General features: G+C 40.5%; 1 protein-coding gene across 1 annotated transcript; it reads left to right on the top strand.

Annotated features, from left to right (window-relative positions):
- The first annotated feature begins 10125 nt into the window (after nucleotides 1–10125).
- Nucleotides 10126–27937, top strand: LOC139468271 (uncharacterized). Its single transcript, XM_071250128.1, has 7 exons — nucleotides 10126–10203; nucleotides 12045–12310; nucleotides 14493–14699; nucleotides 18191–18274; nucleotides 18971–19523; nucleotides 19764–19920; nucleotides 21425–27937. The coding sequence occupies exons 1-7, from the start codon at nucleotides 10194–10196 to the stop codon at nucleotides 21648–21650; spliced, it is 1503 nt and encodes a 500-aa protein (XP_071106229.1). The 5' UTR covers nucleotides 10126–10193; the 3' UTR covers nucleotides 21651–27937.

Here is a 27937-nt window from a genome sequence, read left to right as displayed (position 1 = left end):
TAGGGCACCCCGATGACATACCCAGATGGTATACCCAGATGATAGCAAGTAACGCTTCGACGATCCTTGTCTTGTCATAAGCTTGGACATGATGATTCTTCTTGGACAGCAGCAGAAAAGTTTTCTTCTTTCCCAAAACGGCCCTTTTCAGGACCACCCATCTCACCCAAAAGACAACTGTCATCCTTTGCTTTGCCAAACAACGACAATCCAAAACAAAGAACCCACACCCTCCCCTAGACCTCTTGGAGGCACACGTCTAAAAATAAAATAAATATATTAATATAAATATATAAATAGACACGTAGTACACTACTTGTGCATGGAGACACGAGTCAAACATCACGTGTGCATGAAAACACGTGTCGCAGTACGTCTGTCGACCTACACGGGTGTCAACACCTCGGTATCATTAAATAATAATCATTTGAAGACATACACACATGACACTACGTTTGCATGGCAACACACACACACACACACACACACACACACACACACACAAAGTACATGACGTTCACATCGCGACACGAAGTACATCACGTGTGCAAACGTCACGTAGGTGTATCGATCTTTCTCTATTCATCTCAATACTACATCAATGGTTGTAGTCACACACATACATACCCGGGACATCACGTTTTGCCTGGCAACACGCGTGAAACACCACTGGCAACACGAATGACAGTACACCTGTCAACCTACACGAGTGTCAGCACCTCGGCATCATTCATAATAATAATCATTCTATGGATCAACGTCAACGTCTGTTTGAAGACAAACACACACACAGAACATTCCGATTGGCATGGGAGTGACACAACGTACATCATGTAAGCATTCCTAAATCACGTTCATTCCTACTTATGACGGTCCACCTTTAGCATTCAGACGACCGTCTACCTTAAAAATACCAAGGCTACCCAAGAAAAAAACCGGATCGAAATCTGACCAATCCGAAGCCTGGGTTATCGACCAATCAGAGGGTGCACTCGGACCAGGCTGAGCTCTGATTGGCCGAACCGGGGTTGTACTTTCTCTCCCATGGTAAAATCCATTTCCTATGGAAAAGAAACACAGGGGTCGGTCCGTTTTGGAAAACCGAGGTGCTGGCCAGGCACCGGAACGAACCAATCGGAGCTGCGGGCTGGGGAACCAACCAGGAAGCAGGGTGTCAGTGCCTCTCCTATAAAATAAGAGTGGATTCGAGTGGATCAGTGTCACTTGTAAAATTTATTTAAAAGAAATCATCATCATCATCATGAGCAGCAACAACACATCATGTCTGAAAACTGGGATTTAGAAATCGCCACAGTGAAACAACCTTTGCCCCTGTGGAAAGAAACATCACCACCACCATTGCCTCCACCATGGCAATGTGGCAAATGCCAAGTGGGTCTGCCTGTCTATGCCCTTGGCACAAGGGCACGGGATGACACTTTCGAATGTGTGTACTGCGGCACTGTGCTGAAGGACACCTACGTGCGTCGGTTAACGCACACCTATAGGTGTCCTGTCAGGAGACAGATGAAAGTCCACCCGTGCCTTTGCACCGCTGCGTGCACCTGCATGTAATCATCAAAACGGCCCTTTTCAGGGCCACCCATCTCACCCAAAAGACAACTATCATCCTTTGCTTTGACGACCCTCCAACCCAAACCATGAACCCGTCTCCTCCTCCTTTCCTCCCTCCCTCCCTTCCTCCTTTCACCACCACCCTCCCTCCTCCCTTCACCACCGCCACCACGTCTATGTTTAGAACCACCACACCCACACCAACCATGGCGATCGTGTTCACCTTTTACGACCGCTTCCCTGGGTTTTTTACCCCTTCCCTCATCCTCCTGCTCCTCCCCCCGGACAATGGAGGCGACACCCTCTTGGAGGTGCGCGCGCCACCGGAAAACGGAGGCGACGCCATCTTCGAGGCGCACGACATCGGAAACGGATGCGACGCCATCTTGGATGCGCGCGCAACTCCCAGCATGCCCTCAATCCTCTCGACCAATCAGAAGCCAGGAGCGGTTCTGGACTGATGTAGACAACTACTAGGGGAGTCTGGGGGACATAATCGAGGCGACCTGTGATGATCCGCGACAGAATAGGTCTTCAGCAGCCCATGCTTGCCGTAAAAGGCGACTAACGGTATCGGGTGGTCAGGCTCACTGACTCACTGATGCATGTCATCGTATCCCAATTGCGTTGGTCGATGCTCATGTCAATCACTGGAATTGTCTGGTTCAGACTCGATTATTTACAGAACGCCGTCATATCGCTGGAATATTGCTGAGTGCGGCGTTGAACAACAAACATAATCGAGGCGACCTGGCATTCGAACCACAATCATAGATCTCTGGCGTGCCCAAGAGACGCAACTGTGCAAAGGGAATTGCGGCGCCTTAGACTGGGCCACCCTTGCCTTCAATGGTATTCGGAAACTAGAACCGGGACTTAGATTCGTTGGTTGAAAGCAGCAAGTACACCGCAAAACAGCAAACATGGGTTGCTGAAGACCTATTTCACGGGTCAAGGTGGTGTGCAGATCAGATACGGGACTCCCGGTGTGTGTCATGTTTCCACTGTTGTCAGTTGAAGCGCTTTGTTGGTCGCTATAACAGAGTACAAAGGGTTTTTCAAATAGTTATATGAAAATGTCGCCGTCACGCGCAAATATAAGGCAATTTGGGATGAGGATGCTATTCACGCAGGTGAAAGTGAACTATTTTTTTTAATCAATAAATACTGAACAACAAAAGTTCCTAATACATTGAATAAGATTTAATGCAGAGTTGTTTTTTACCAAATCTGAAACAATTTCGGTATGCAACAGATAAAAGACTCCTGTAAATGTTCAAATGGTTTAATTTGCCATACTGACTTCAGAAAATGCGTGATTTCATAAAAAACAACAACATGAACATGCCCAAATGTCAATTTACAAATCAATAGCGTGTGTGTCCACCTCTGATTTCGATGCAAGCAACGCATCTTCGCACAAAGTCCTGTGGGAAATCTGTCCATATCTGCTGGAGCATGTTTCAAAGTTTCTGGAGTGTCTGTGGAACACGTGGTTGACGTCGAAGGCTCCGATCCATCTCATCCCAAATGTGTTCGATTGGTGAGAGATCATGGGAGCGAGCCGGCCAGGGGATGACATTCACGTTTTGTTGAAGGGAATCCTGAACATGTCGAGCAATATGTGGCCGGGCGTTGTCATGTTGAAAGGTAATGCCTGGGCCATGACGACGCAAAAACGGTAGAACAGGGCCGATGATCTCGTCGCGGTAGCGCTGTCCATTGAGATTTCCCTCTTCTACTATCAAACGGGTCCTCTGTCTTGCTGTAATCCCATCCATACCATGACGCTGCCGCCCCCGAACCGATCTTCCATGACACAATGATTGACGTAACGTTCACCTCGACGTCGGTACGCTCGAATCCGTCCATCTCTGTGGCTGAGGTGAAAACGAGACTCGTTAGTGAATAGAACGTGTCCCCACTGCATGGCCGCCCAGCGTATACGCTGTCTGCACCACTGTAGACGTGCTTGACGGTGGTTTCCTGTCAAAATGGGACGTCTGGCGGGTCTTCTGGCGACAATCCCTGCGCATCTGAGGCGACGACGTACGGTTTTGAAGATAATTGTCGAAGGCCAGGGATGCATCTTGCAGTCACTGTTGCTGGCTGGAATCGATTTCGTAGGGGTGTTGTTCGAATCCAGTTGTCTTGTCGATTATTGGTCACGCGTGACCTGCCACTGCGAGGAGGGTCTCTGACTGCATTCGTCTGTTGTCAACGTTGCTATAAACACCGATTAAATGGTGTTTCTGTTGACGTTAAATTGTCTTGCAACATCACGTTGACTCGATCCAGCTGCAAGCATACCAATGGCTCGCAGACGCTCATTTTCGGACAGGCGTGGCATTTCGTAATGTTGAATTTTTTGCCGAGTGGTTGTCAGCACGATGCCAAACAATGCATATGAAATCCCGTTAACGCATATGTTTTTATACCCATTCTTGGTTAGTGAAATGCATGGGGCTTGCAAAGTCAACTTTTGCATGGAATGCATGCTTTTCTGTAGCAGTTGCGTTTTTGTGACTTGATTCCATACATGTACTACAATGTTGAGTATACTTTTTTTGTTTAACGCCACACTCGGCAATATTGCAGCTATATGACAGCAGTCTGAAAAAATAATCGAGTCTGGACCAGACAATCCAGTGCTTAATATCACGAGCATCGATCCATGCAAATGGGATACGATGACATGCATCAATCAAGTCAGCGAGCCCGACCACCCGATCCCGTTAGTTGCCTCTTACGACAAGCAGAGTCGCTTTCTACGGCAAACATGGGTCCCTGAAGACCTGTTCTACCCCGGATCTTCACGGGTCATCAGTATACTAATTTACTACTATTGGAAATCCGTATACCCCTTTTAAAAAAATAAACATATATACTCTGCAAAATACGCACTCTGCCTGCAGTGATTAATGCCAACTGTCGGGAGTTCTATTGTTGCTGACGTGCTGGCAGTCGTTGATCAAATTCATCCCATAAATGTTTTATTGGAGGGCCATGGCAGGATCTAGGTGTTGATTGCACTGCAGGAAGAGTGGGTGAACATTCCCCAGGCCACAAATCAGGAGCTGATTGCATCCATGGGACGACGATGCCAGTCAGTTTTGGATACTAATGCTGGCCATACAAGATACTGAGCACAGAAGGCCTTCACCTTGACAATTTACTTTTCTATAGTGCCATATGAAACCTAAGTCAATGAGAATGAAGTGTGCAAATTTTGAACAATCGAATATCATATGTTGATTATTTATGATACATAAAGTATACATCTAAAGTCACTTTTGCGTGTCTTTTTTTGCAGAGTATATATAGAGAATACTACACTCATTCTCGTTAGATACCATTTTTACGAAACGAGTGGACTTTCTATGGTATCTGACCGAGCGAAAGCGAGGTCAGATACCATAGAAAGTTCACGAGTTTCGTAAAAATGGTATCTAACGAAAATGAGTGTGGTATTTTATTTATTACCCACGTTGAATATATATTTAAGTGTAAATACATAACAACTTGCGTTCGTTGACAGACCAAACTGAAACCGGTTGCAAAATCTGGTTGTGCATGAATATTGATATATGACCAAATATGGGCATTGTTGACATGTTTATGCATACGCATTAACAACATGCGCCTGCTGATCTGTTTACAAACAAACCAGCACCGACGCTCAAGATCCTTTTGGAAGAAAGTCTTCAACTTATGGTAATTCAAGCGCCATGTTGTTAGTACGCAGGACACCGATAAGAAAATTTGAAATGTCACATTAGCGCCGCGGTTTGAATATCGGACCAACAGTCACACGCATCACACTGCCGGGATCCCGTCTGTGCAATCAAAATGGTTCGGTTTCCTTGATCTATCAGCTGAATTTATATCATGTCCGTACCATTTTGGAAGAGGGAAATCAGACTGTTCGCCAAAGACATTCATGTTAACTGTACCACCCTTTACTGAAGACGTGAAAATCAACAAACTCAAATCTGCTTGCATGTCAGTGACAGCTTCGAACGATCGAAGGGCAAGGTCGCCACCGGAATAAGAAAAGACAACCGCGATCCACTCAGCGTTTTACTCTAGAGATAGGGAATGTTACTGTTCACATTTGGGATGTTTTGGGCCACAAAATCAGAAGTCAGGCACACTTCCACGGAGTTTTCGAATGATTTGTATCGGAACTGTGAACTTTAAGTTATCTGGTCGTGCTGTGTTCGTTCATTCATGAACAACACTTCCCGAAACAGCGCCACAACATACGCTTCAAAGGGGACACCGATGGCACAACCGGATCATCCCAAGTAAGTCTAGATATCTGTCCAGATAGTTTAAACAGACTTCATTTCACCACGCTTATCCTTTTACGTTACATCAAATTGAAAGTTGCGAAAATGGTCGGGTGCGTCACGCTCAAGGGACGCGCTCGATCGGCAGTCGTACATTGTAAATCGATTTATAGATCTAGCTCGATTATACGTCTGTAGGAGCTCAATGCATAACTTATATAGAATGCAAACCGAATTTGATGCGTGTGACTATCTTGTTTGGTTTAATAAAGTGTTTGTAAATATCTCTCGTTCTCATGAATTTCTTCAGTTCTGCCTTGTAATCGCAAAATGAATGACGTCTCGCGATTTTTTATGAATGAAAAAAGTAGTCCCGGTGTGACAGAGGTCACGGTTATCCAATCAAAACGAATAAAACAAGGTCAACCTTGTACGACACACGTGTGACGTACGGATTTATTATTACCCACGTGGTGAAGATACAGGTGGTAAGATACTAAATCCGTACGTCACACGTGTGTCGTACAAGGTTGACCTTGTTTTATTCGTTTTGATTGGATAACCGTGACCTCTGTCACACCGGGACTACTTTTTTCATTCATAAAAAATCGCGAGACGTCATTCATTTTGCGATTACAAGGCAGAACTGAAGAAATTCATGAGAACGAGAGATATTTACAAACACTTTATTAAACCAAACAAGATAGTCACACGCATCAAATTCGGTTTGCATTCTATATGAGTTATGCATAGAGCTCCTACAGACATATAATCGAGCTAGATCTATAAATCGATTTACAATGTACGACTGCCGATCGAGCGCGTCCCTTGAGCGTGACGCACCCGACCATTTTTGCAACTTTCAATTTGATTTAACGTAAAAGGATAAGCGTGGTGAAATGAAGTCTGTTTAAACTATCTGGACAGATATCTAGACTTACTTGGGATGATCCGGTTGTGCCATCGGTGTCCCCTTTGAAGCGTATTTTGTGGCGCTGTTTCGGTAGGTGTTGTTCATGAATGAACGAACACGACAGCACGACCAGATCACTTAAAGTTCACAGTTCCGATACAAATCATTCGAAAACTCCGTGGAAGTGTGCCTGACTTCTGATTTTGTGGCCCCAAACATCCCAGATGTGAACAGTAACATTCCCTATCTCTAGCGTAAAACGCTGTGAGTGGATCGCGGTTGTCTTTTCTTATTCCGGTGGCGACCTTGCCCTTCGAAGCTGTCACTACCATGCAAGCAGACTTGAGTTTGTTGATTTTCACGTCTTCAGTAAAGGGTGGTACAGTTAACATGAATGTCTTTGGCGAACAGTCTGATTTCCCTCTTCCAAAATGGTACGAACATGATATAAATTCAGCTGATAGATCAAGGAAACCGAACCATTTTGATTGCACAGACAGGACCCCGGCAGTGTGACCGACTGTTGGTCCGATATTCAAAGCGCGGCGCTAATGTGACATTTCAAATTTTCTTATCGGTGTCCTGCGTACTTACAACATGGCGCTTGAATTACCATAAGTTGAAGACTTTCTTCCAAAAGGATCTTGAGCGTCGGTGCTGGTTTGTTTGCAAACAGAACAGCAGGCGCATGTTGTTAATGCGTATGCATAAACATGTCAACAATGCCCATATTTGGTCATATATCAATATTCATGCACAACCAGATTTTGCAACCGGTTTCAGTTTGGTCTGTCAACGAACGAAAGTTGTTATGTATTTACACTTAAATATATATTTAACGTGGGTAATAAATAAAATACCACACTCATTCTCGTTAGATACCATTTTTACGAAACTCGTGAACTTTCTATGGTATCTGACCTCGCTTTCGCTCGGTCAGATACCATAGAAAGTCCACTCGTTTCGTAAAAATGGTATCTAACGAGAATGAGTGTAGTATTCTCTATGTATCTTACCACCTGTATCTTCACCACGTGGGTAATAAAAACATTTATCATCCAAAACTGGCTCCCACAGCAGATATCGCTTGGATGAGATCAAGCGATGTCTACACTGTAGATATCGCTGTAATGAAATTACATCACAATGCTTTCAGACCATTGTGACGTCACTGGTTACCATGACGTCACAATCAAATGACATCACTAATGGCTCCGCTACTGAAGCTGTTTCACACTGCTAATTACTGTCTACAAATTGAAAAAGTTGAAAGAATGATGTTGGATGATAAATAAAATCTCACCCTCGTGTCTTTTGATATCAAATATATCAATACTCGTTGATAAAAGTGGCAAAGATCCTCGGCAAGCCTCGGAATTTTTCCACTTTTATCAATTCGTGTTGATATATTTGATATCAAAAGACACTCGGGTGAGATTCTCTATGTCAAGGCCCAGTAAGCATTGTCAAATCCTACATTCTCGGGATCGAGAATTAACCTGTAATGTCATAAGTTACAGGGAGCTTGAAGAATGTACAAATAGATCTCAGGCATTGTCAAAAGCTAGCATTGCCACAGGTCTGACTGTATCTACGCTGAAGCGCATCAGAAGGAGGACTAGTGCTATGATTATCCAGTTATTCCAATATAAATCCAGCTGGCAATTCAGTATGCTGAAGCCCCAAGCAATCACATGGGATTAATTAAGGAGTGTGTCATTGAGTCAACTGTCCCTACGTTGTCTCAACCTTCACAATCATCTAATGGGCATGACACGATTCATTATTGCTCTCTGGGTAAAAAAGCATTCCATTTTCACAGCCAATGAATTTCCTTCATTGTCACGAAACTTCTCAATTGTTGTTTTCTATGCAAATGTGCTGTCACCGTTTTCCCAGTCATCGGGTACTTCACATGAGCACACTATTAAGTGCTATTGAACTCACCACTCGACCTCGTTGATCTGACACGCACAGATCCATCGCACAACTCGATGCGGACCACCCGCTACCCCTTTCTTCACAATGGTACGGGTCAGTGGGTAGACCCTATTCGTCATACGGGGTTAATTGTCGGGGCACAACCCAACTTATCCTGGCCAAGAGCCAGACGGTGTTTTGACGCAATACACGCGGAGTGTGGCCTAGAACTATTCGGTTCATCGACAATTAAAAATTTGTTACATCGAGCTGATGGGAAAGCCAGGGTCGTTATCGACGTAGCTAACTGCGTACGGAAAATCAGCTTGGGCGAAATTCAACGCTTGTGATAAAATCTGACAGGCCTCATAATGAGGCGAGGTGAAATGGGGTTTAACGTCGCATCTGAGATTATTAAGTCATTTTGCGACGTGTGTTGGTGGTGTTGGGGGATTGCTTGTACGAGTCCAGTCTAGTGCCGATTTTATAGTGCTAGCCCACTGAGACACCATGCCGCACTTTTATCAGGAATGACTCACTCAGACACAGTATACTGACTCCGAGCCCACCAGGCCTTGTTTTATCACCAGGCCTTGACTTATCCCCTTAATATCTAGTGCCAGACAGTACCATCTTTCATCGTCTGTTGGTATGACGCGTTCGGGGGTCGAACCCCGGGCCTTCCGCTCTCGGGGCGGACGCTCTATCACTAGACCACGGAGGCGGTCCTTAATGGTCAGAGAATCGAAATGTTGGTGTGATGAGTTACCTTCCACGCCAAATGGGTAAAGGTGTGTACATTGTTCTCAAGTCCCTGTCACTTTGACAGATTTCATGTTTTCATTTTATAAGTGTTCATGTTGTATGTGGCACTGTTCTGCATTACCAGCCAGCATTTGAATGCATTACGACTTCATTGCATCCCTACCTGGATGGTTCTATTTCATAATCCCCGTTGTCGTTACCACTGAGAATACAGTAAGTCAAGTTGTCGCCATCTGGATAAACTCCCTGCCCAATATCAAATTACAAACAAGCATGGAATTTTCAATATGGTATACATACATTGTTTGTTGTTTAACGCCGCACTCAACAATATTCAAGCTATATGAAGGCGATCTGTAAATCATCGAGTCTGGATCCGAGTCTGGAAAATCCATGCCGCAATGTGGGATACGATGACATGCATCCACCAAGTCAGTGATCCTGACCATCCGATCCGGTTATAGTCGCCTCTTACGACACCCATGAGGTAACTCGGATATTCAAGAGGCAAAAACTGAAGCTGTTCTGTTCTAAGTTTCTCTACTCGACATGCACACACATGAACAAACAAACAAACAAAACCAAATTTAAAGTCAAAACTGATTTTCATATTTCGCGCGAATGGAACTCGGGGCATGTGCGAAACAGTGGCCAAAAATTGGCGCCAAATATCCAAGATGGCTGCGCACATGAACAGATGACCAATGTCAAAATAATTTGACGTTTTTATGAAAACAGGTGCGGTATGAATTAAATTTGGGAAAACGTAATATTCACATTGTGATAATTTAGTTATACAACAACGAAACGCTACATCTGTATTCTATATGTACCAATACAATCAGAATTAGGCAAGGACTTATCCTCAAGCGATAGCGTTGTATCACCTGAAGACACATTACATTCAGATCTAGGCTAACACGTGATGCATACCAAGGTTGTTGGTATCTGTTCGATCAGTTTATATGCGATCAGAATTGGTAATGCTTATTTCATTTCTATAAAAGTCTCATGATCAACGTTGCAAATAGGCCCGTAGCCCAGAATGCTATTGTTATTCTCAATCACAACAACGATGACATAGGCTTATCATCCAGATAACATAGGTGGCGGAAAATTCAGAAATACAACGTTTCATTTTGCAATTTGTCAACCACGTTCAGTTGTCATCATAATATTAATGCCAGGGAACGTTGTCCTGAGGGGTGAAATAAAAAATCATACACATGAAAAATGAAACTGAGATCGACAGTACTGACATTCAAGGGGTCGTTGTCAGCAAGAGTACTACAGATATGGACCCCATTTCTGTATACACAAATGTACCCTAGATAAAATCAGAATACAGAAATGTATCCGGTACCAAAACAGACGGATGAGTCCATATTCGTCAACCTGGAACCGGTTCATGTTGTTCAGGTTTGCCTGATTATAGGTGCATGCTGGGTAATAATGTGTGCCTGGCAGAATATACACTGTGTATGCTTGTTTCTTATATAACACACTGGAATGCATCTCATCCAACAGTAAGACACAATTAAAAAAATATTTTGTTAAAAAGGAAAAAGAGATTTAATTGGACGAATTGTGTCATGTTTGGACAAAGTGGAACTGAGTGCGTTCAAGGAACCGGTTAAGAGCTCTTCGCAATCCGTTCATGGAATGCAATGAGGAATGGACTCGTCCTATGGTACATTTCTGTATTTGATTTTGGCTAGGGTATATTTTTGTATACAGAAACATACTTGGGGTACAATGACCCCTTCAGTAGAACTGACCTGCTTGACCAACTGGAAGTTAAATGTTATACAATATTGATAATCATCATGGCCAGTGGATACTCCAAATGTTTCAAGATCATGAATCAAAATTCATACATATTGTTACGACTATTTTAAACACATGGTTTAAATTTAAGTTTAAACGGAAAGAAACTGCCAGTATAACGTGACTTACGTGGGTAATGGAAGTGATAACAAATCCTAGCACTCTTTTCTATGATGTGAGTAATTTGGATTGTATGGTCAGGCTTGGTTACATGGTTGAATGATTGCATGTCATCATGCCCCACAGGGTTAGAACTGAACTCACAAGCTTTACTGGCCCAGGTAAAGATAAAATGCCCACGTAACGTTAAAACAATGGGTAAATGTGTACTAGCCCCGGGATAGTGGGCTATTGCTCTAACCCTGCCGCAGCTGCATAAGACGTTGCTTCTAATATCATCCCCTGGTTTGTCCGGCCCAAGCTTGATTTTTTTACAGGACGTTGTGATATAGTGTGAATGTTGCTGACTGTGGCGTAAAACAACACTCACTCTCGTTATCATTTTGATAATGATAATCAATGATAATGAAGTACATTTATTCATTAGCTGACCTACACACACTTAAAGTACAACTTACATATACACAGATTATAGTTCTGTATGGGTCAATCAAAAAGATCAGCAATTTTGTATGGGTCAGCTAATTCGGGGGGCTGAATTCTCCAGTCATAACATCTTGTATTCAATAAATGGAGGAGGTGGGTGGGAATGATTGCTCTAGCCTAACTGTAAATTCCTTTTTCTCTTGCAGATACCAAAATGCTGAAGCAGATAGTGAAGAGTGTATTTCTGTTAGCATCTTCAGCAGTGGCTGTGCCATATACGGTGGCATTCTTATGCAATGTCCTATATGGATGGCCACAGTCTCGGGACAAGTACAAACGAGCATTCCATCCACGAAAAGTGTATGCTCTGAACTATGCTGTGTTGCAGAAACTGCTCATCTTTAAGTATGCCCCATTGTACTTCAGATGGAAATTTTTCTACAGCAATGCTGATCGCTCCATCCTTGCTAAGGTATCTGGTAATATATTTTCAGCTTACCGGTCTGAAAGTCAAGTGTGCTTATGTTGGGGGCTGTTAGTATTGTCTGTCTTTGTAGACATTTTAGACTGTTGACTTTGCATATCCAGGTGAGATGCAAAATTATTGAAAGCAATAATTTGTAAAGTTTTATATATTTATATTAATTGTATATGTAGGTTGTTGACAAATTGTAACTTGGTCCACTAGTAATTGCCTGTCAATGTTAATCTGGACCATTAAATTCTAAGATTAACGTGTTCAGAATGGCTGGTGGAAAATATGAGATGTCAGTCACCATATTTTGTTTACCTGTAACAGATAAACAGAAATGTATTGGTGAATATTAGCAATGTATAATAATAATAATGATGATGCTAATAATAATAATATTAATAATAATAATGTGCTTATTCAGAATACTCTTAATCCACACCCTAAAGCATGCTCAAAGAACTACATTATTACCACAGTCAATGAATCAGTGTAAATTCAAATTTAATTATCAGCTCCCTGGGGAGTATATGACCAATGTTGCCTAGAGGGTTAACACTTAACACTCACATTTCTGTTCACCATTCACTGTTGGGTGAACAGTGGCATATTTTGAACAAATTGTCTTGCCTAACGAGACACCGCATGTAACAGGTGATTGAGTGTGGGGCTGGACCGAAGCCCTACAAACCCTTGGCTGTCAAACTTGCCAAACAGTGTCACCCAGCCAACTATTCTCTGCGAACAATGTTGCTTAACAGGGCTAGATTTAGCAACAAATTTGGATGTAGCCAGTAGGGGTTGCTTGTTTAAAAGTAATTGGCCCTTCTGTGAATCTCCAAACTAACTGGCCTAAAACTAAATCGGTAATGGTGGAGGCCACGAAGTTGCTGAACTTGAGGTCGCATAGCCACCTAGCAGGGGTGTGACAATTTTAGAACTCCTCACCCCAGAAACATCTTTTCCTGCACTCTGAGATTAAATCTTGGCTTCCATTTGCCTCATTTCGTGGTGATTTTTGAGCAAATAAAGATGTCGTACACAGTGGCATCCGGTTGTCGTTCTACTGAGGTGATCAACATGTATCTTTCTTTGGGTTAACCATTTACACGACCTCATCCCGCCTAATTATTTTCTCTTCGAAATTACATGATTCATGAGCAGTGTCCAACTTATGGAGAAGGGGTGAAATTTTGACTAGCCAGACAGGCCATCTGCTTTACGTTTCAGCAAGCCCTTTGTAATTTTAACTGGCCATGGGCCAAGGGGCCAGCAATTAACATTGTCCTATCATGACGCCATTTCTGGAGATTCGAACACACGCTCGCAACTTGATGATGTTAAATGGATGATGCTATCTTTGATCATGTTGATACAGTTGTGTGTTGTTCCACTTCATACTGTAGTGGGGGCACGGGGGGCACGGGTGGCACAGACGTCTGGCGCCGCGATTCGCTGTGCAGAGTTGCGTCCCTTGGGCACGCCAGAAGCCTATGATTGTGGGTTCGAATCCCGGTACGCCCCAATTATGTTTCTAGGTTTGTCAGCACCATACCCGTGCTCGTGGGTTTCACCGAACTCACTAACTCACTCGTACTGTAGTACCCAGTTGTTGACAGTTAGACGTTTCACCATTTTCTGTAAGGCTTTAAGAATGACGTTTGTGAACAAAATATATATATATATACTTATTTTTAATTGTTTTGGATGTTTGTGAGAATATTCCGAAAATACCAAACAAAAAAAACCCTGTTCATAAAATGGACTTGTCCGTCATTGCCAAGATCTGATTGTAATAAGCGAGCCATTATTGTTTAAATATGGGTAAATATTTTTAAAGCTTGTACATTTTATACATTGATCCATGCAATCATAATACAATGACGTGCATCAACCAAGTCAGCGAGCTTGAAAACCCAATCCCGTTTGTCTCCTCTTACGACAAGCAAAGTCACCTTTTTCGGCAAGCATGGGTTGCTGAAGACCTGTTCTACCTCGGATCTTCACCATGTTCACGGGGCAGTTTTGTTAGTGAAAAACAAAACAAAAAATTACATAACTGGTACCATCCTGAACCATTCAAAGTTTTATTTTAGGTGCAATGAGAACATTTGTTTGTTTCTTGATGACAGGAGATTTACTTGTGAGATAAACAAGTCAAAGATGTGTTATTGTTTTTCAGGATTTGTCTTACGGACGCAATGACCGGACATTAGATGTGTATTCCCCGTTTCCCCACAACCCTGTTGAGCTGCGCCCGGTGGTGATCTTCGTTTTCGGGGGGGCGTGGGGATCGGGGGACAAGAGCAGGTATGGATTGCTGTGCATGCAGATTGCATCCAAACTGGGGGTGATTGTCTGCTGTCTCAACTACTCACTGTATCCACAGGTAAGGGTCCTGTATGTAGATACTGTGTTTATATTTAATGTTTCATCATGTTCAGTATAATCTCTTGAGTATATGTCATTTTGTCTTGTTACTAAATATACATTCTAGCATTACTCGATTGTGATTGGGCAATCAGAGGTTATCAAATCACAAAGTACCCCCTCGGACTGAAATAGCCAATCTGATGTCTGCATCACAGTGGAAGCTATTATTGTAATGTAATATTGATAGAATAGTACAGTCAAGTCCTGTTAATCCGACATCCATGGTTACATATAGTTATGTCGGATTAAAAGAAATTAAGTTGTATCAACATTTGTGATCGAAAATCGGACAACTACACGATAGATAACGATTCAAACACGTAATAAAAAAATAAATATTCATATTGTTATGTTACATTGTTGGCGGAATATGTTTTCTATTCATGCAGCCTCTAAAGTTTAACACAAAACAACTGTTACGGACTGTATGACTTATTTAAAATACTTTAAAAAGCATAGTCTGGAATTGACGTTGCAAGCTTGAAACTGGTACCACAATGCTTAAGAAAGCTGCTTTCTAAGTGGCTAACGTTGACTTCCTGTGAGTTATTTCATTGGTAGGTCGAAAGGTTGTTCTGACGTGAGATTGAGGTAAACTAAGCATGAGATTAATCCTGTTTTCTTTATTTAAAGCATTAATTGTTTATTGTTATACAGCTACCAGCCGATTCGTCTCGCATGACAGCACAGGCTGTGTACTCGCGGACAGATGACCACGGAGTACGCTGATCACTGTGTCGGATTAACGAGACTGATTAATGAGTGATTTCGGTAATTCATTGCAAATTAGGTGTGTCGGAGTCGGAGTGCGAGACTCTCGGATTAACGGGTCTAAATAGCACTGATTTAGTCGGTTCCCATCATTAGTGTCAGATAAAGCCGATTGTTGGATTAACAAGACTTGACTGTACTTTTTTTTCTGTTATTGTCAGTAGGCATTTTCAGATCATGATATGTACATTTAGAGGTTACAAATTCAATGTTATGGTTACTATAATATTCAAAGTATGTGTGGCAATACATTTTGTGCCGAAAACATGAGAACTTTTCAAAGATAATGTATTTTAAAGTTTTGGGAACAGGAGATTTGTCACTTTTCTATATACGACTGTGACGTCTTATCTTTTGTGTCACAATGAGGCAAATGACGTGAGGTGTAAAACGAAACCTTGCAAGTCTTGCTCAGGGGTTTTTGGACATTCTTCTTTATTTTTACCATGTTTAAAAAAAAAATCTTAGTGCATTTTAAAGGACATTTAGCCAGTGTCATGGGTAATGCACCAAACTGAAATCCTGGTTTAGTGTTGTTCCGGAATGTAGTGTTGCATCAGTATGAAACAAAAAGCGTTATCCTACCTTCACGACAGAATGATAAGATCTGATTGGTTCACATGATCTTGATAAATTATTATGTATCCCGCCTGGGAGGGAAATAAATTTCTCCGCAGGGGAATAAATCCCTTATACCCCACCAAGAAGAAGACAGGCTGCATGTGGATTTGTGAACGGGAGAATAAATCACTTATACCCAGCTTTGAGCTGCACTCTTTATCCGAGTCAATGAAAATCATGTGACATCAATTTTGAATTTGTTCTAATTCTTTTACAATGGCACATCAAAACATGTCAGTATGCTACATTCGTTGTAGCAGAATCATTTGGGTACATGTGGTTTCATGCGTTAGGGTACGTGTGGTTTTATGCGTTCAGGGTACGTGTGGTTTTATGCGTTCAGGGTACGTGTGGTTTTATGCGTTCAGGGTATGTGTGCTTTTATGCGTTCAGGGTACGGGTGGTTTTATGCATTCAGGGTACGTGTGGTTTTATGCGTTCAGGGTACATGTGGTTTTATGCGTTCAGGGTATGTGTGGTTTTATGCGTTCAGGGTACATGTGGTTTTTTGCGTTCAGGGTACATGTGGTTTTATGTGTCCCCTGTTAGGTTTGTACCACTTGCCTCCAGCTTGTAGTATAAAACATAACACAGACGCATATGACCATATGTACCTAGCAGAGAGATACTGCTACAACATACTGTAATATAATAAGCGCGCCACTGTAATGGCGATATTTGCTAATATATTGGCTAGTAAACAATCCAAATTAGCACCCTTTCCGATTGATCAATGTACATGAGACTTATTTAATTGCGTATAATACGCATTCGTGTGTTATATGCACCCTTAATCATGGGCAATTAAATTCTGGGAAAATATATCTGTCGTATATAAACATTTCAGGCTGTCAGCATAAAGCACAAAATTTATCTTACAACTCTGTTTTTTTTCACCAAATTAATAGTCTAATAAGTCCCCTATTTCTAATTTTGAGAGCACCCTGAGCGCTTATTATGTCGAATACGGTATATTATCCTGGTTATAGTGAACTCAAAACTAAGTTCCATAATATGACATAACGTTGAACCATCAAAAACATCTGTTTATCATGGATTGATCGGTGGTAAGGAGATAGTATTCTGTTTGGGAATAGGAAAACATCTGTTGCTCATGCAAGTATGATATAAGCTGTCTTCATTGAAACTTTAACCTAGCTTGATTGTGCCGTAACTATTCTGTAATATCCAGTTTCTTTTGTACAGTCTCTTATTACCATTGTTAGTTATATCTAAAGTACTCACGGAAATGAAAAAAAACTGTTTTTCTCAATTTAAAAATCGACACAAAGTGTTACGTAGCTGTAAATACGAAATGACAAAACAACTCGAAAAGTACTAGTCTGGATTTGCTACTTTGATCTCAGTCAACAATACAAAATGTACTTTACAGGAAGTAATTTGTCGGCACTTTCAACATTCAAAAATAAAAGTAAGTCCAAATTGACATAGCAGAAACAGACTATAGGCATTATGCACCTGTTCTCACCTGTAGTCAAGGTGTCATAGGTCACCTTGATCTACTTACATGGGGTTATGCCCTGTATCACAATAGTCTGTTTTATTCACATTTTTACACACTTTTACGCGTAAAAAGGCATAAAAACATTTGATATGCTGTATTTGTGCCACGGCCCAATTAGTACTAATTTAGTTGTTTGAATATTTACATATTTTGTATATTAACTGCATTTATTTAAGATCTGAGGTCGAAAAAAACAGGGTTTTTTTCATTTCCGTGAGTACTTTAGTTCATGTTGTTACGCCTCAAACAAACGTATAATGTTTCTGGCTTATAGGCGGATCCAGAGGCAACTAACGGGATCGGGTGGTCAGACTCACTGACTTGGTTGATGCATGTCATCGTATCCCAATTGTGTGGATCGATGCTCATGATGTCAATCACTGGATTGCCTGGTCCAGACTCGATTATTTACAGACTGCCATCATATAGATGGAATATAGCTGAGTGCAGCATTGCTCAACAAACCAACCAGTGTAAAACCCAAATCCGATATTCCTTGGTTGCCATAGTTACTATTGTGTTGTGTCCAGGGCTATGTGGATGATATGGTTCAGGATGTGGTGGACGGGATCAACTGGGTGCATGAGAACATCCACACGTACGGAGGCAACAAGGTATGTACTTGGGGAAAGAGTGTGAAGTATGCACGAAAATATGGTACATGTTCTATGGTCTATAGAGACATGGTCTATCTGTGTTTCCTTTTAGTCAACAAATTGGTTTTCTTAAAGACTAGTCCATAGTACAAGTGTAAACCTGATTTCACTAGTCCTCGGACTTTGTAACTAGTCCTGCTTTTCCTCAGCATGATTTAGTAGTCAGTACCATTTATTGCAACCTTCATAATTTGATATAAATATGTTGCCTAAAGTATGACTTATCAAAATATGATTAAGAATATTTTGGTTGAAATTAGCAGGATTTCTGCATTCTGTGAATCCCTGACTATAGATAGGGGAACAATTTTTTCTTTCATTAGGTTTTGGGTTTGATTCCTCGCAATGTCATACCCAAAAATGTTAAAAGATGCTATTTGTTGTTACCCTGCCTCTGGCACTCGGTATTAAGGGGATAAAAAACAGATTTCTGTGTCTTAGTGTGGTATTTATAATATTCATTCAGCTTCGGCAAGATATCTGAGTGGGCTAACACTATAAAACAGACATTAGCCCAGACATTGGCCCAGACTAGCACAGACACGCACGCACACACCCACATTGCTACATAAGTGCAATAACCTGGAATGCCAAGTTAAACCCATTTCACCTCACCTCGCTTCAATATGTTTTGATTCATTTTCATCTGTACAGGATCAAATAATGCTGATTGGCCACTCATCAGGGGCCCATCTGTCGTCCATGGCAATTCTGGAATTGTTGCACGACGAACGCATACAGATCCAGCCCATCAAGGGGAGGCAACTCCAGTTTGACGACCAACACTACACTGGATCCAACAACAACAGTAACGGGGAGGAACAGGAAGGTCAGGAGGGCAGCTCCGGGTCTTCCGAGTCCTTCGCCCTCCTCAGTGATAACGGGGACCAGCACACTAATGACATTAATAACAGTGCAACGAGTACGTTTGAAGTCCTCAATGGGCAGCAAGCGGGCAAAGAATCCACTATGGCCAGCAGTGAGAGCAGACCCTCTGACGACAGTATGGACGTCCTGGCAAGTCCCACGGAGGAGGGGGCTGAGCAGGTGGGCGTGGCGGAGGGAGGAGGTGGGGAGGGAGGAGGTGGGGAGGAGGAGGAAGAGGAGGATAGTGGGGACGATGACTCAGTTGTGACTGTTCGACCCAAGGATATTGAAAGACATGCTACCCTGGTGGATCTGTGCAAGTCGGTTAAAGCATTTGTAGGTATGTGCTGTTTTTTAGATTCACAGAAGTGAATAACCCTAGGGGATTCTAGGTGAGAATTGGTCCCCTGCAACCTCTGCTGGTTTTTAGATATGAATGTGTGTGTGTGTGTTGTTGAATCCTGAATGGGACTCCACAAAAGATATTACAACAACATATGTTACACTTAGGTATTGTATGTCTTGATGTACCGGTCCTTTCATTCCTTGTTAAGTACATACCTCCAACTGTGTGCTGCAGGTTTAGCTGGCGTCTACAACATCGCCGACCACTACGTCCATGAGTATGGGCGGGGCGTCGAGGACATCTCCAGCATGGGGAGAGCCATGTATGGGGAGGATCACTTTGAGAGGTTTTCCCCCACAGTCATTATTAAAAACCTGGGCAGGAGTATCAGGTGAGAAAGAGTGCTGCAGGAAAAGGGATTTACCTGGGCTACCTTAGATGGGGCCCAAGGAACTCCAAGCCTTTATTGTAGGGGCCCCAGGTTAGACATTGGGGCCCCAAGCTAGAAAATGGAGGTTGCATAGAAATGTGAAAAATGTAATGGACCATCAGAAAACATATTGGCAGCAATGTCTCTCTTTGTTGTTAGACTGTTTTGCATAATTTTACATTTTTTCACTGGTTTTGCCTTGAAGTTTGTCATTACATTATGGTGAGGACATCAAGTTGCAATCATAGATTTCATCGTGAGTTTTCGATTCATTAAGCATGTAAAGTCTTATCAAGGCTGAAAGTTTGTTGATTTATGCATCCTTTACCAGTTGTAAAATCATTTTATGTGCCATGATGTCACACAATCAGGTTATTATACAGTGATGTGAGTTAAACAAAGCAGTACAGGTGGCCAAGTGGTCTACAATGCGGCAATGTTGATGTGAAGAGTTGCTTCCCTTAGGTGGGCCAGAACTTGTGATAGTGGGTTTGAATCCTAGTTTCACCCTGGTTAGGCTGACGAGAATAAAAGAATAGTTTTCCAGGGAATTTCTTTTGGAAATTTAGTGCGGGCAGCTTTGGTTTTATTTCACAACACGACGATGTTATTGAGCACACAACACTGGAAGAAACATGTTAACAAATCAGTATTGAAGTACCCAAGTTCGTCCGGTTATTACACTATCTGGCTATAAAAGTGTTCATTGTGTATCTAGACGTACTTTGTAATCCATTATGTTACTATTATCTAAGATTTCGTTCAATTTTGTTTACATTAATTTCGGCAAAATCTTGTATGAACTGATCAACAAATCACATCAACTCACCATGAACTCGCCCTGAAACGAACATTAGTCGTTAGAGATACAGTCTTCAGTCTTCCTATCACTGTATTGAAATTTCTGTTCATTTATGATATTAGCCATGACATTTAGTATTTTGTAAACTAAATCACCCATGGATAGGGGAGAAAATGTCTCAACAGCTGCTATTTCTTCTTATTTTATAGGACAAATTAATATGTAATCTTAAGTACACAAAACCTATTGAATTTGTCAACCTTGGTGTCTCGTGTTGTTTTATCATATACTTATTGTTTTTATTGAAAAATTTGCAAACGTCAAAACAAGCCTCTATTGCCGCAAATGACTATAATGACATGCGCAGTAAAGTAGTGCTCCTGTAAACGTAAGTAACTGTGCATATATTGAATCGCATAGTTTTTAACTCACTCACTCACTCACTCACTCACTCACTCACTCACTCACACATCTCACTCACTCACTCACTCACTCATTCACATATCTCACTCACTCACTCACACATTTCACTCACTCACTCACTCACTCACTCACACATCTCACTCACTCACACATTTCACTCACTCACACACACATCTCTCTCACTCACTCACTCACTCACTCACTCACTCACTCACTCACTTTACCTCCTTTCGTCTCCAGCCTACCAAAGATGGTGCTTGTCCACGGAACAGAAGACAAAGTCGTTCCATTGTCATCGACAACCAGATTCAGTGATGCACTAAGTGACATTTTCTCGGACGTGACGGTGCGGGTGTTGCCAGGCTGCGACCACTCCGATATCATGCTTGACCTCATGATGCCAGAGCGCCGGTTCTATGACTCTGTAATGGGGATTCTCATGGAAACATGCAAGAAAGTGTTTTGATGGCAACTTTGGAATAGTTTGTTGGAGGGACAACCAGACTCTAATCTGGCCAGTGCTTGAACAAGTCATTGTTATGTTTTAATTATATTTGATCTAATCACACCATGTTAACAGCACTGTTTTGGCTTGGTAGAATTTCATATGTTTAGATGAGTTGTTTTGTTATTAATCAGGCAAAACTGCTTTGAAAGTGAATCTTGTTTACAGTGTTTGTAGGCTCTGTTTTCTTGTTGATGGAATCAGGTAATATAGATATAAATTTTATTATATGTTTATTATTGAGTAATTTGCGGTTGAAAACTGATTATTTCGCACATTTTGGTATTTCAAGCCAAATAATACAAATTTTGTCCTTAAAATATATGTCAGTTCCCAACCAATACCACATCCATCTGTTATGTTGAAGCCAAGAAAAATATTGATCATTCATTGTGAATTGCAGCATTCTGCAATGGAATAGTCAATATTCCCCTCCGCTAGATCTCCCATGACTCTTAATGTTACCAAAGATGTGACACAGGACACGCTATCCTTTCAAAATGGCCTCCATTCTGCAGCAGACGCAGGAAGACCCTGCTGGAGACATTGCCCCCCATCTGAACACAGCTTGTTCCCTGTTCTGTGTCAGTAAGCAGTAGTCAGGGGAGTAGACTACGTGTATGTCCAGTGTGTCTGTTGTCTGGTGATCACTGTATGGAGCTTACAACCCAGTATTGAGGGTCTCAGTTCCATGCTGCACGGAGGCATCCCTCACTGGTAACATAGTTTAAGGCCACGTCAATTTCCACCTTGTTTCACAGATACATCTTTCCTAATTCTTGGTAAGGGAATCAATTCATTAATGATTGATGTGTTTTTTTCAAATCATGTACATGTACTTGTGTTTTTTCATTTTCACACAATAGGTTCTTTAAAGAAAATAAAAGAATTATTGAAATGTATTATTTCAAAATCATATCTTTAATTCTTATCATATTTACTTTCCATGGAATTTTTGTTGTCTGACAGGATCATGTTCAAGTCATATTTGGACTGTTATAATAGTCTGGAAACTTTGTAGAACAAGAAACAGATATCGATCTGGCAATATGAAGTATACTACTCAAAAGAAGTGAAAGAACATCCAATTCTTTCATAAAACTAGTGATAATCTGACATGACAGATTAATTATAGTGTAATGAAAGAATCATGAGATGACAGATTAATTATAGTGTAATGAAAGTACCATGACATGACAGATTAAATATTGTGTTATAAAAGAATCTTTAACATTTAGTAGTATATTAGAACATACAGTCATATATGTAGTGTCAATATATACTGTGAATGATCATTAAACCTTTTTTTTCTTATAAAAAACATAGAAAGGCTAATTTATTGGTTTGGGTTTTTTTATTGTCAAGAGTAGATGTACATTTTTTGCATTATTTTGTTTGATTTCCTTATATGAAACAAAGAGAAAATGTCCAAATTGATCTTGGTTGATGTTCTGGTAGCCCGTTGTACTTAATGCCCGAGAATAGACAAGAGGAAAGTGTATAGAATTCACAGGAAAAACTTCATATGGTCATAGCAGAAACAATTCTGCTGATAAAATTGAAAATCATTTTGTTTTTGCCCAAAATAATTTTGAAGTACTTGACCTGATAGCTTCATTTTCTAGCTGACAAGACCGAAACTAGCTTATTGTGTGCCTGTGGAGAAATGTGCTGCCGGTGATGGGAATTTTCAGTTGTGTTTAAAAGCAGAAATAAATCTTTTTTATTTATTTATATACCTATGCCTGAAATCCAAGTTTGAACTTAAGCTTAGAATATTCTACTTTATAATCCGACCTGTAGAGAGGACCCAGCAGTAATGATGACTGTAATAATGAAAGTTAAAATGTCCTTGTCTTTGCACGGATGTTAAAAGTTAGAATTTGGGGGGCCCTAAACTTAAATACTACAGGAGCAAACCTCAAGGGTTCAATGACCGCCTTCATTTTGAACACTAATACAGTATTGTATCACCACTTTCATACTGAAATATATATGGCTTCACATCAGTTTTGATCATCAAAGCCCGATGTCAGATTTTTTTTAACTGCACCTTTAATACATTGCAGAAATATATGGGCATTTTTAGCTAGATTGTCTTGGTATTATAAGTTGCTAAATAATGATGTATTAGTCCATCTTCCAGAGGCAAGGGAGTTAACTCCCTATAAGAGTCCAGTTTGGCCCTTGCTGAACTAGGCTGGCGTTATGTTTTTGCTGGACTAACGAGTCTATGCATAGACCAATCAAAATCGCATAACTAAATCGTCATCTGGTACGTAAAGTGCTGTGCAGATTTCGGGTGATTGCAGTCTTTGCACTGCATATGTATTGCCAATTTGGCATCAACAGATATTTTCTATTTTGTTCATGAATTAATCAAGGTGCTCACATGATTTGATGCACTTCGCAAATTTTATTTTAAAGCAAATGCAAGTGATATGAGAGGTGTAATCTGATTGGTCAATAGGACAGACATAGAAGGGACATAACTCATAATAGCCACTGTTAATTGGCGCTACAATCAAGCCCATAAATTCCAACCTAGTTCGGCAAGGGTGGAAACTGGACTTTCATAGTCAGTTAACTCCCTTGCCTCAGGAAGATGGTATTAATCTGGCTAATCTCCATAGTATGGCAGTGTTTAATATTAAGCATTAAGTCAATGGGTCCTTGTCATAGCTGTGATGTTGAAGACTGACGGTGTCCCTAGATTCAAATACAGGTACTACAGTACCAAACCCCTATGAACCCTTAATTGTGAACACAGTGTGCTATTTTCAGCAAGATGGAGTGCTATGGTGTTTCATTGTATAGATGTTATGTTTTCCTGAAGCAATTTCATTATAATCAGATCTAATACTCCCAATACATTACCCTTGAGGGAAGATGTGAGGACCCCTCCACAGGAGGTTGTGTCAGGTGAACCCATTGTAAATGAAGGTCAGGTTGAGTGGGTTTTGGAGCTAATCACATGTCAGCTTTCTTAAATCAATTGGCTTCATTCCTTTCCTACTTCAGAATTTAGAATATTTCCCTTCAAAGGTACTCCCTTCTGGGTGTAGATGCAACACGCCCAGAAACGACAGTATAAAATAACTACAATATGATTGCCTTATTCATCTACATTCAGAACTTATCCTTTCAGTTTGTTTATGAGTCAGATTGATACAGAAATCAGATATGCTAGTCTACATGTTTCGCTTGTACCGAGAATTTAGAAGCCTTGAAGCTGATTGGCTGGTTAGGAGGTCCACTGGCATGACCTCTCATGTAAATTATTGGATTTCAATGAGATTGTTGCTTCAGCTGATTTATATACATATGTCCTGGGTTCTGTATGTGATCATTTAGGAGTCATATGTTGCCATGAATCCGTGCAATGTTACATTGAATTATATACCTGAAAAGGTCTATTGTTTTCATATCAAGTTTCCTGCAATTGCCTCAGAAACTTGAGATTTTCAGTTTTATTGTTGTACACTTTGATATAAGGTATTTAGTTTTAGTTGCTTTCTTTATGGATCTGTCGATCCAAATTTCACAAATGTTTTATTTCTGTTAAATATTTCAGTATCCTGGTAAATAGTTCAGTAGTGGATAATATACAAAGTAGTTGATAATGGAAATGAAACCATTTCACTTTTGAAGAAAACTATTTCGCTGGTTATTCTTACTAATTAATCTTTGTCTTGAATGTTTTTCTGCAAATGGGAAGATTATGAGTCATCTCTTTGAGGAAATTGCAGATGATGATGATGATGATGATGATGATCACAGTATTGTAGGTGTTTGCTGTGGAGTGTGCAAGTGAGTAGCGTTCTGCATGTTCGGAGTGATTGTTGTGAATATTTGTTACATATTGCCTCGACTCAGGTTTGTGGGTTCATGGATGCTGTCAAGTGTCCTTGGTATTATGTTCGTCTTTTTACTTGTACTATTCTGCTTGGGATGTACGCTGATTGTTGTGTTTTGTCATTCAGTTTATACACAAGGTGTTTTAATAAGTGATTATGCAGCTAAGGACAATGCAAATCATTGTAGATTTTTTCATTGATCATGAAATCTCATATATGCATTTTCTAAACAGATATTTTGATGATCCAAATTGAGATTTGAGATTACATTTAATTTGTGTTAAGAAATGAATGGGGTTTAAATTGAAACTCGACAATATTACAGCTATTTCATATATATATATAATATAGTCCTCACAAACAAGGGCTGGACAGTGTGAGCAACCAACAGTGCATGCTGAAATGCAGTCAGTGTGATCCCAAATCAAGATACTATTCATATTGAGTAGCCATTGGTGACCGCACAGTCCCCATTCTAGAAAAGGGCACTGGAGAATTCCTGTGCCCTGAAATACCCCAAAGAGATCTATGGTGCTGAATAGTTTCTGATTATTGATACACCAAGGTTCTGCTTGCAACACATGACTCTATTGGTTTCCAGAACGTTAATGTCTTTCATGACTTGATGCAGTCAGTACATGATTTTTTTATAGCAGCCAGCTGCCATTTTTAATATGAAAATGGGTTCTGTCTCATTGTTGTCTTGATTCAGAAAGTGCTAATGATTTCTTTATGTTGCCTGTAAACCAAAACAATCATAAAGTTTCATGCTTCATGTAAAGAGAGTTTTTAAAAATATATGTTACCTTGCCATATGTATGATGTCTAAGTAATGCATAATCCGTGTGTGTTTACTGTCTGCAGTTGTGCTGTATGTCACTGCTAATGGGTAAGATATTTTATAGGGCTGGGACGGGTAACTCGGGTACCCGGGTCGTGTGGGTACTGAGTAGGACCCGGGTACCCACAGGACTACACTTCAGTGTATGAATGACCAGATTGTTTAATACATGTATCTATATACGTTTTGCTAGGGGTATGCTAAAGATGTTCTCAGTCGGACTTTTTGAGACATCCTAATAGGGTGGTGGGTACCTGGGTAGTAAATTTTGACTCGTCCCAGCCCTAATATTTTAATATATAAAGTGTCTATTTCGGAACATCCAAATATAGGTGAGCTCAGTCATTTCTTTTACTTTTTATTTATTTAAAATGTTTGTTTGTTTAATTTTTGTGTGTGTTGGTGGGGGGGGGGACGGAATTTACAATATTTCAATATTGAAATATGGTAAAAGCCTTCTTTCAAATTATAAAAACTGGTTTATCTATAATGAAGTACAACAAATGTATGATGCAAGTGGCATAAAATACGGACAATTATGGGATAGAGATACAAGTTATGGTGCAGTTCAATATAAAAGGTTTGGGATCGAGGACTCCTGATTAGGGTCGGTCAGGTGGAAGGGGTGAAACGATACATCACTAGTGCATCAGTTTCATGAGATGATGATACAATACACAATATTTTTTTTCTGTATTGATGCAAGACGATAAACTTGTTAAAATAATTACTTGCTACTGGTTTAATTACACACACATCCATAGAGTTTTTGTCAGTGCAAGACGTGTTGTAATTAGTGTTTCAAATCCACTGCAGAAAATAGCGCCTCTGAACATGTGTCTACAGCTAGCTTTCCTTTGAACCTGCTCTGAACTATTTACAGTCAAGAAGTTTATATGCTTATAGTGATTCGTATCATGACCTTGTTATAACATTTCACCCTTAATATTTTTGTTTAAGCCTTTTATTATGTTTTTATAAGAATGTTTATCTGTATAACAAGGACTGTGACACTTTGCCTGAGACAGTTTGTCTGTAGAATACAGTCCCAGACAAATTCTGCAATCACAGAAAATTTTTCAGAAAATGTTGCATACCGAAGAATTGCAGAAACTTTCTTTATTTTCAGACTTTTCTCTCAAATTTTGCACTCAAATGATGCCCAAACATTTAACATACAATTCAAACATGCAAAATATAAATCATACCATAACACAATATTTGAACTGATTAATTTACATGATTAAATGTTCTTATGGTATTAAACCAAACCAGAAATGTCTAAAAGCAAAAGATTGAAATGTGTTAAGAAAAAAATGAGTTTGTATTAATGAGGGGCAAATGGTTATGTTTTGTATCACGTTAAATTCCCAATTTAAGTAAGTTATGTTTTTACCGCAGAATTTTGGTACTTTTACTGCAGAATTCGCTTTGGTCAGATAATATATTTAAACAAGAATGTCATGTGTCAATGTACTTATCAACACAAGAAGTATCACTTGCCACAGCCCTTGTTTGTTTCAGATTTAGTAGGTTGTTTTTTATGAGAA

The sequence above is a fragment of the Haliotis cracherodii genome, unplaced genomic scaffold (genome assembly GCF_022045235.1).
Source record: "Haliotis cracherodii isolate W230 unplaced genomic scaffold, xgHalCrac1.p SCAF_2, whole genome shotgun sequence".
Taxonomy (NCBI): Eukaryota; Metazoa; Mollusca; class Gastropoda; order Lepetellida; family Haliotidae; genus Haliotis; species Haliotis cracherodii.
This window is presented reverse-complemented; position numbering and strand designations above follow the sequence as displayed.

What these genes read in the sequence shown, in the direction of transcription:
- LOC139468271 (XM_071250128.1), top strand. An exon ending in GTCGGTTAAAGCATTTGTAG is followed by an intron (nt 19,524 to 19,763) that starts GTATGTGCTGTT and finishes TGTGTGCTGCAG; the next exon opens with GTTTAGCTGGCGTCTACAAC. An exon ending in AACCTGGGCAGGAGTATCAG is followed by an intron (nt 19,921 to 21,424) that starts GTGAGAAAGAGT and finishes TTTCGTCTCCAG; the next exon opens with CCTACCAAAGATGGTGCTTG.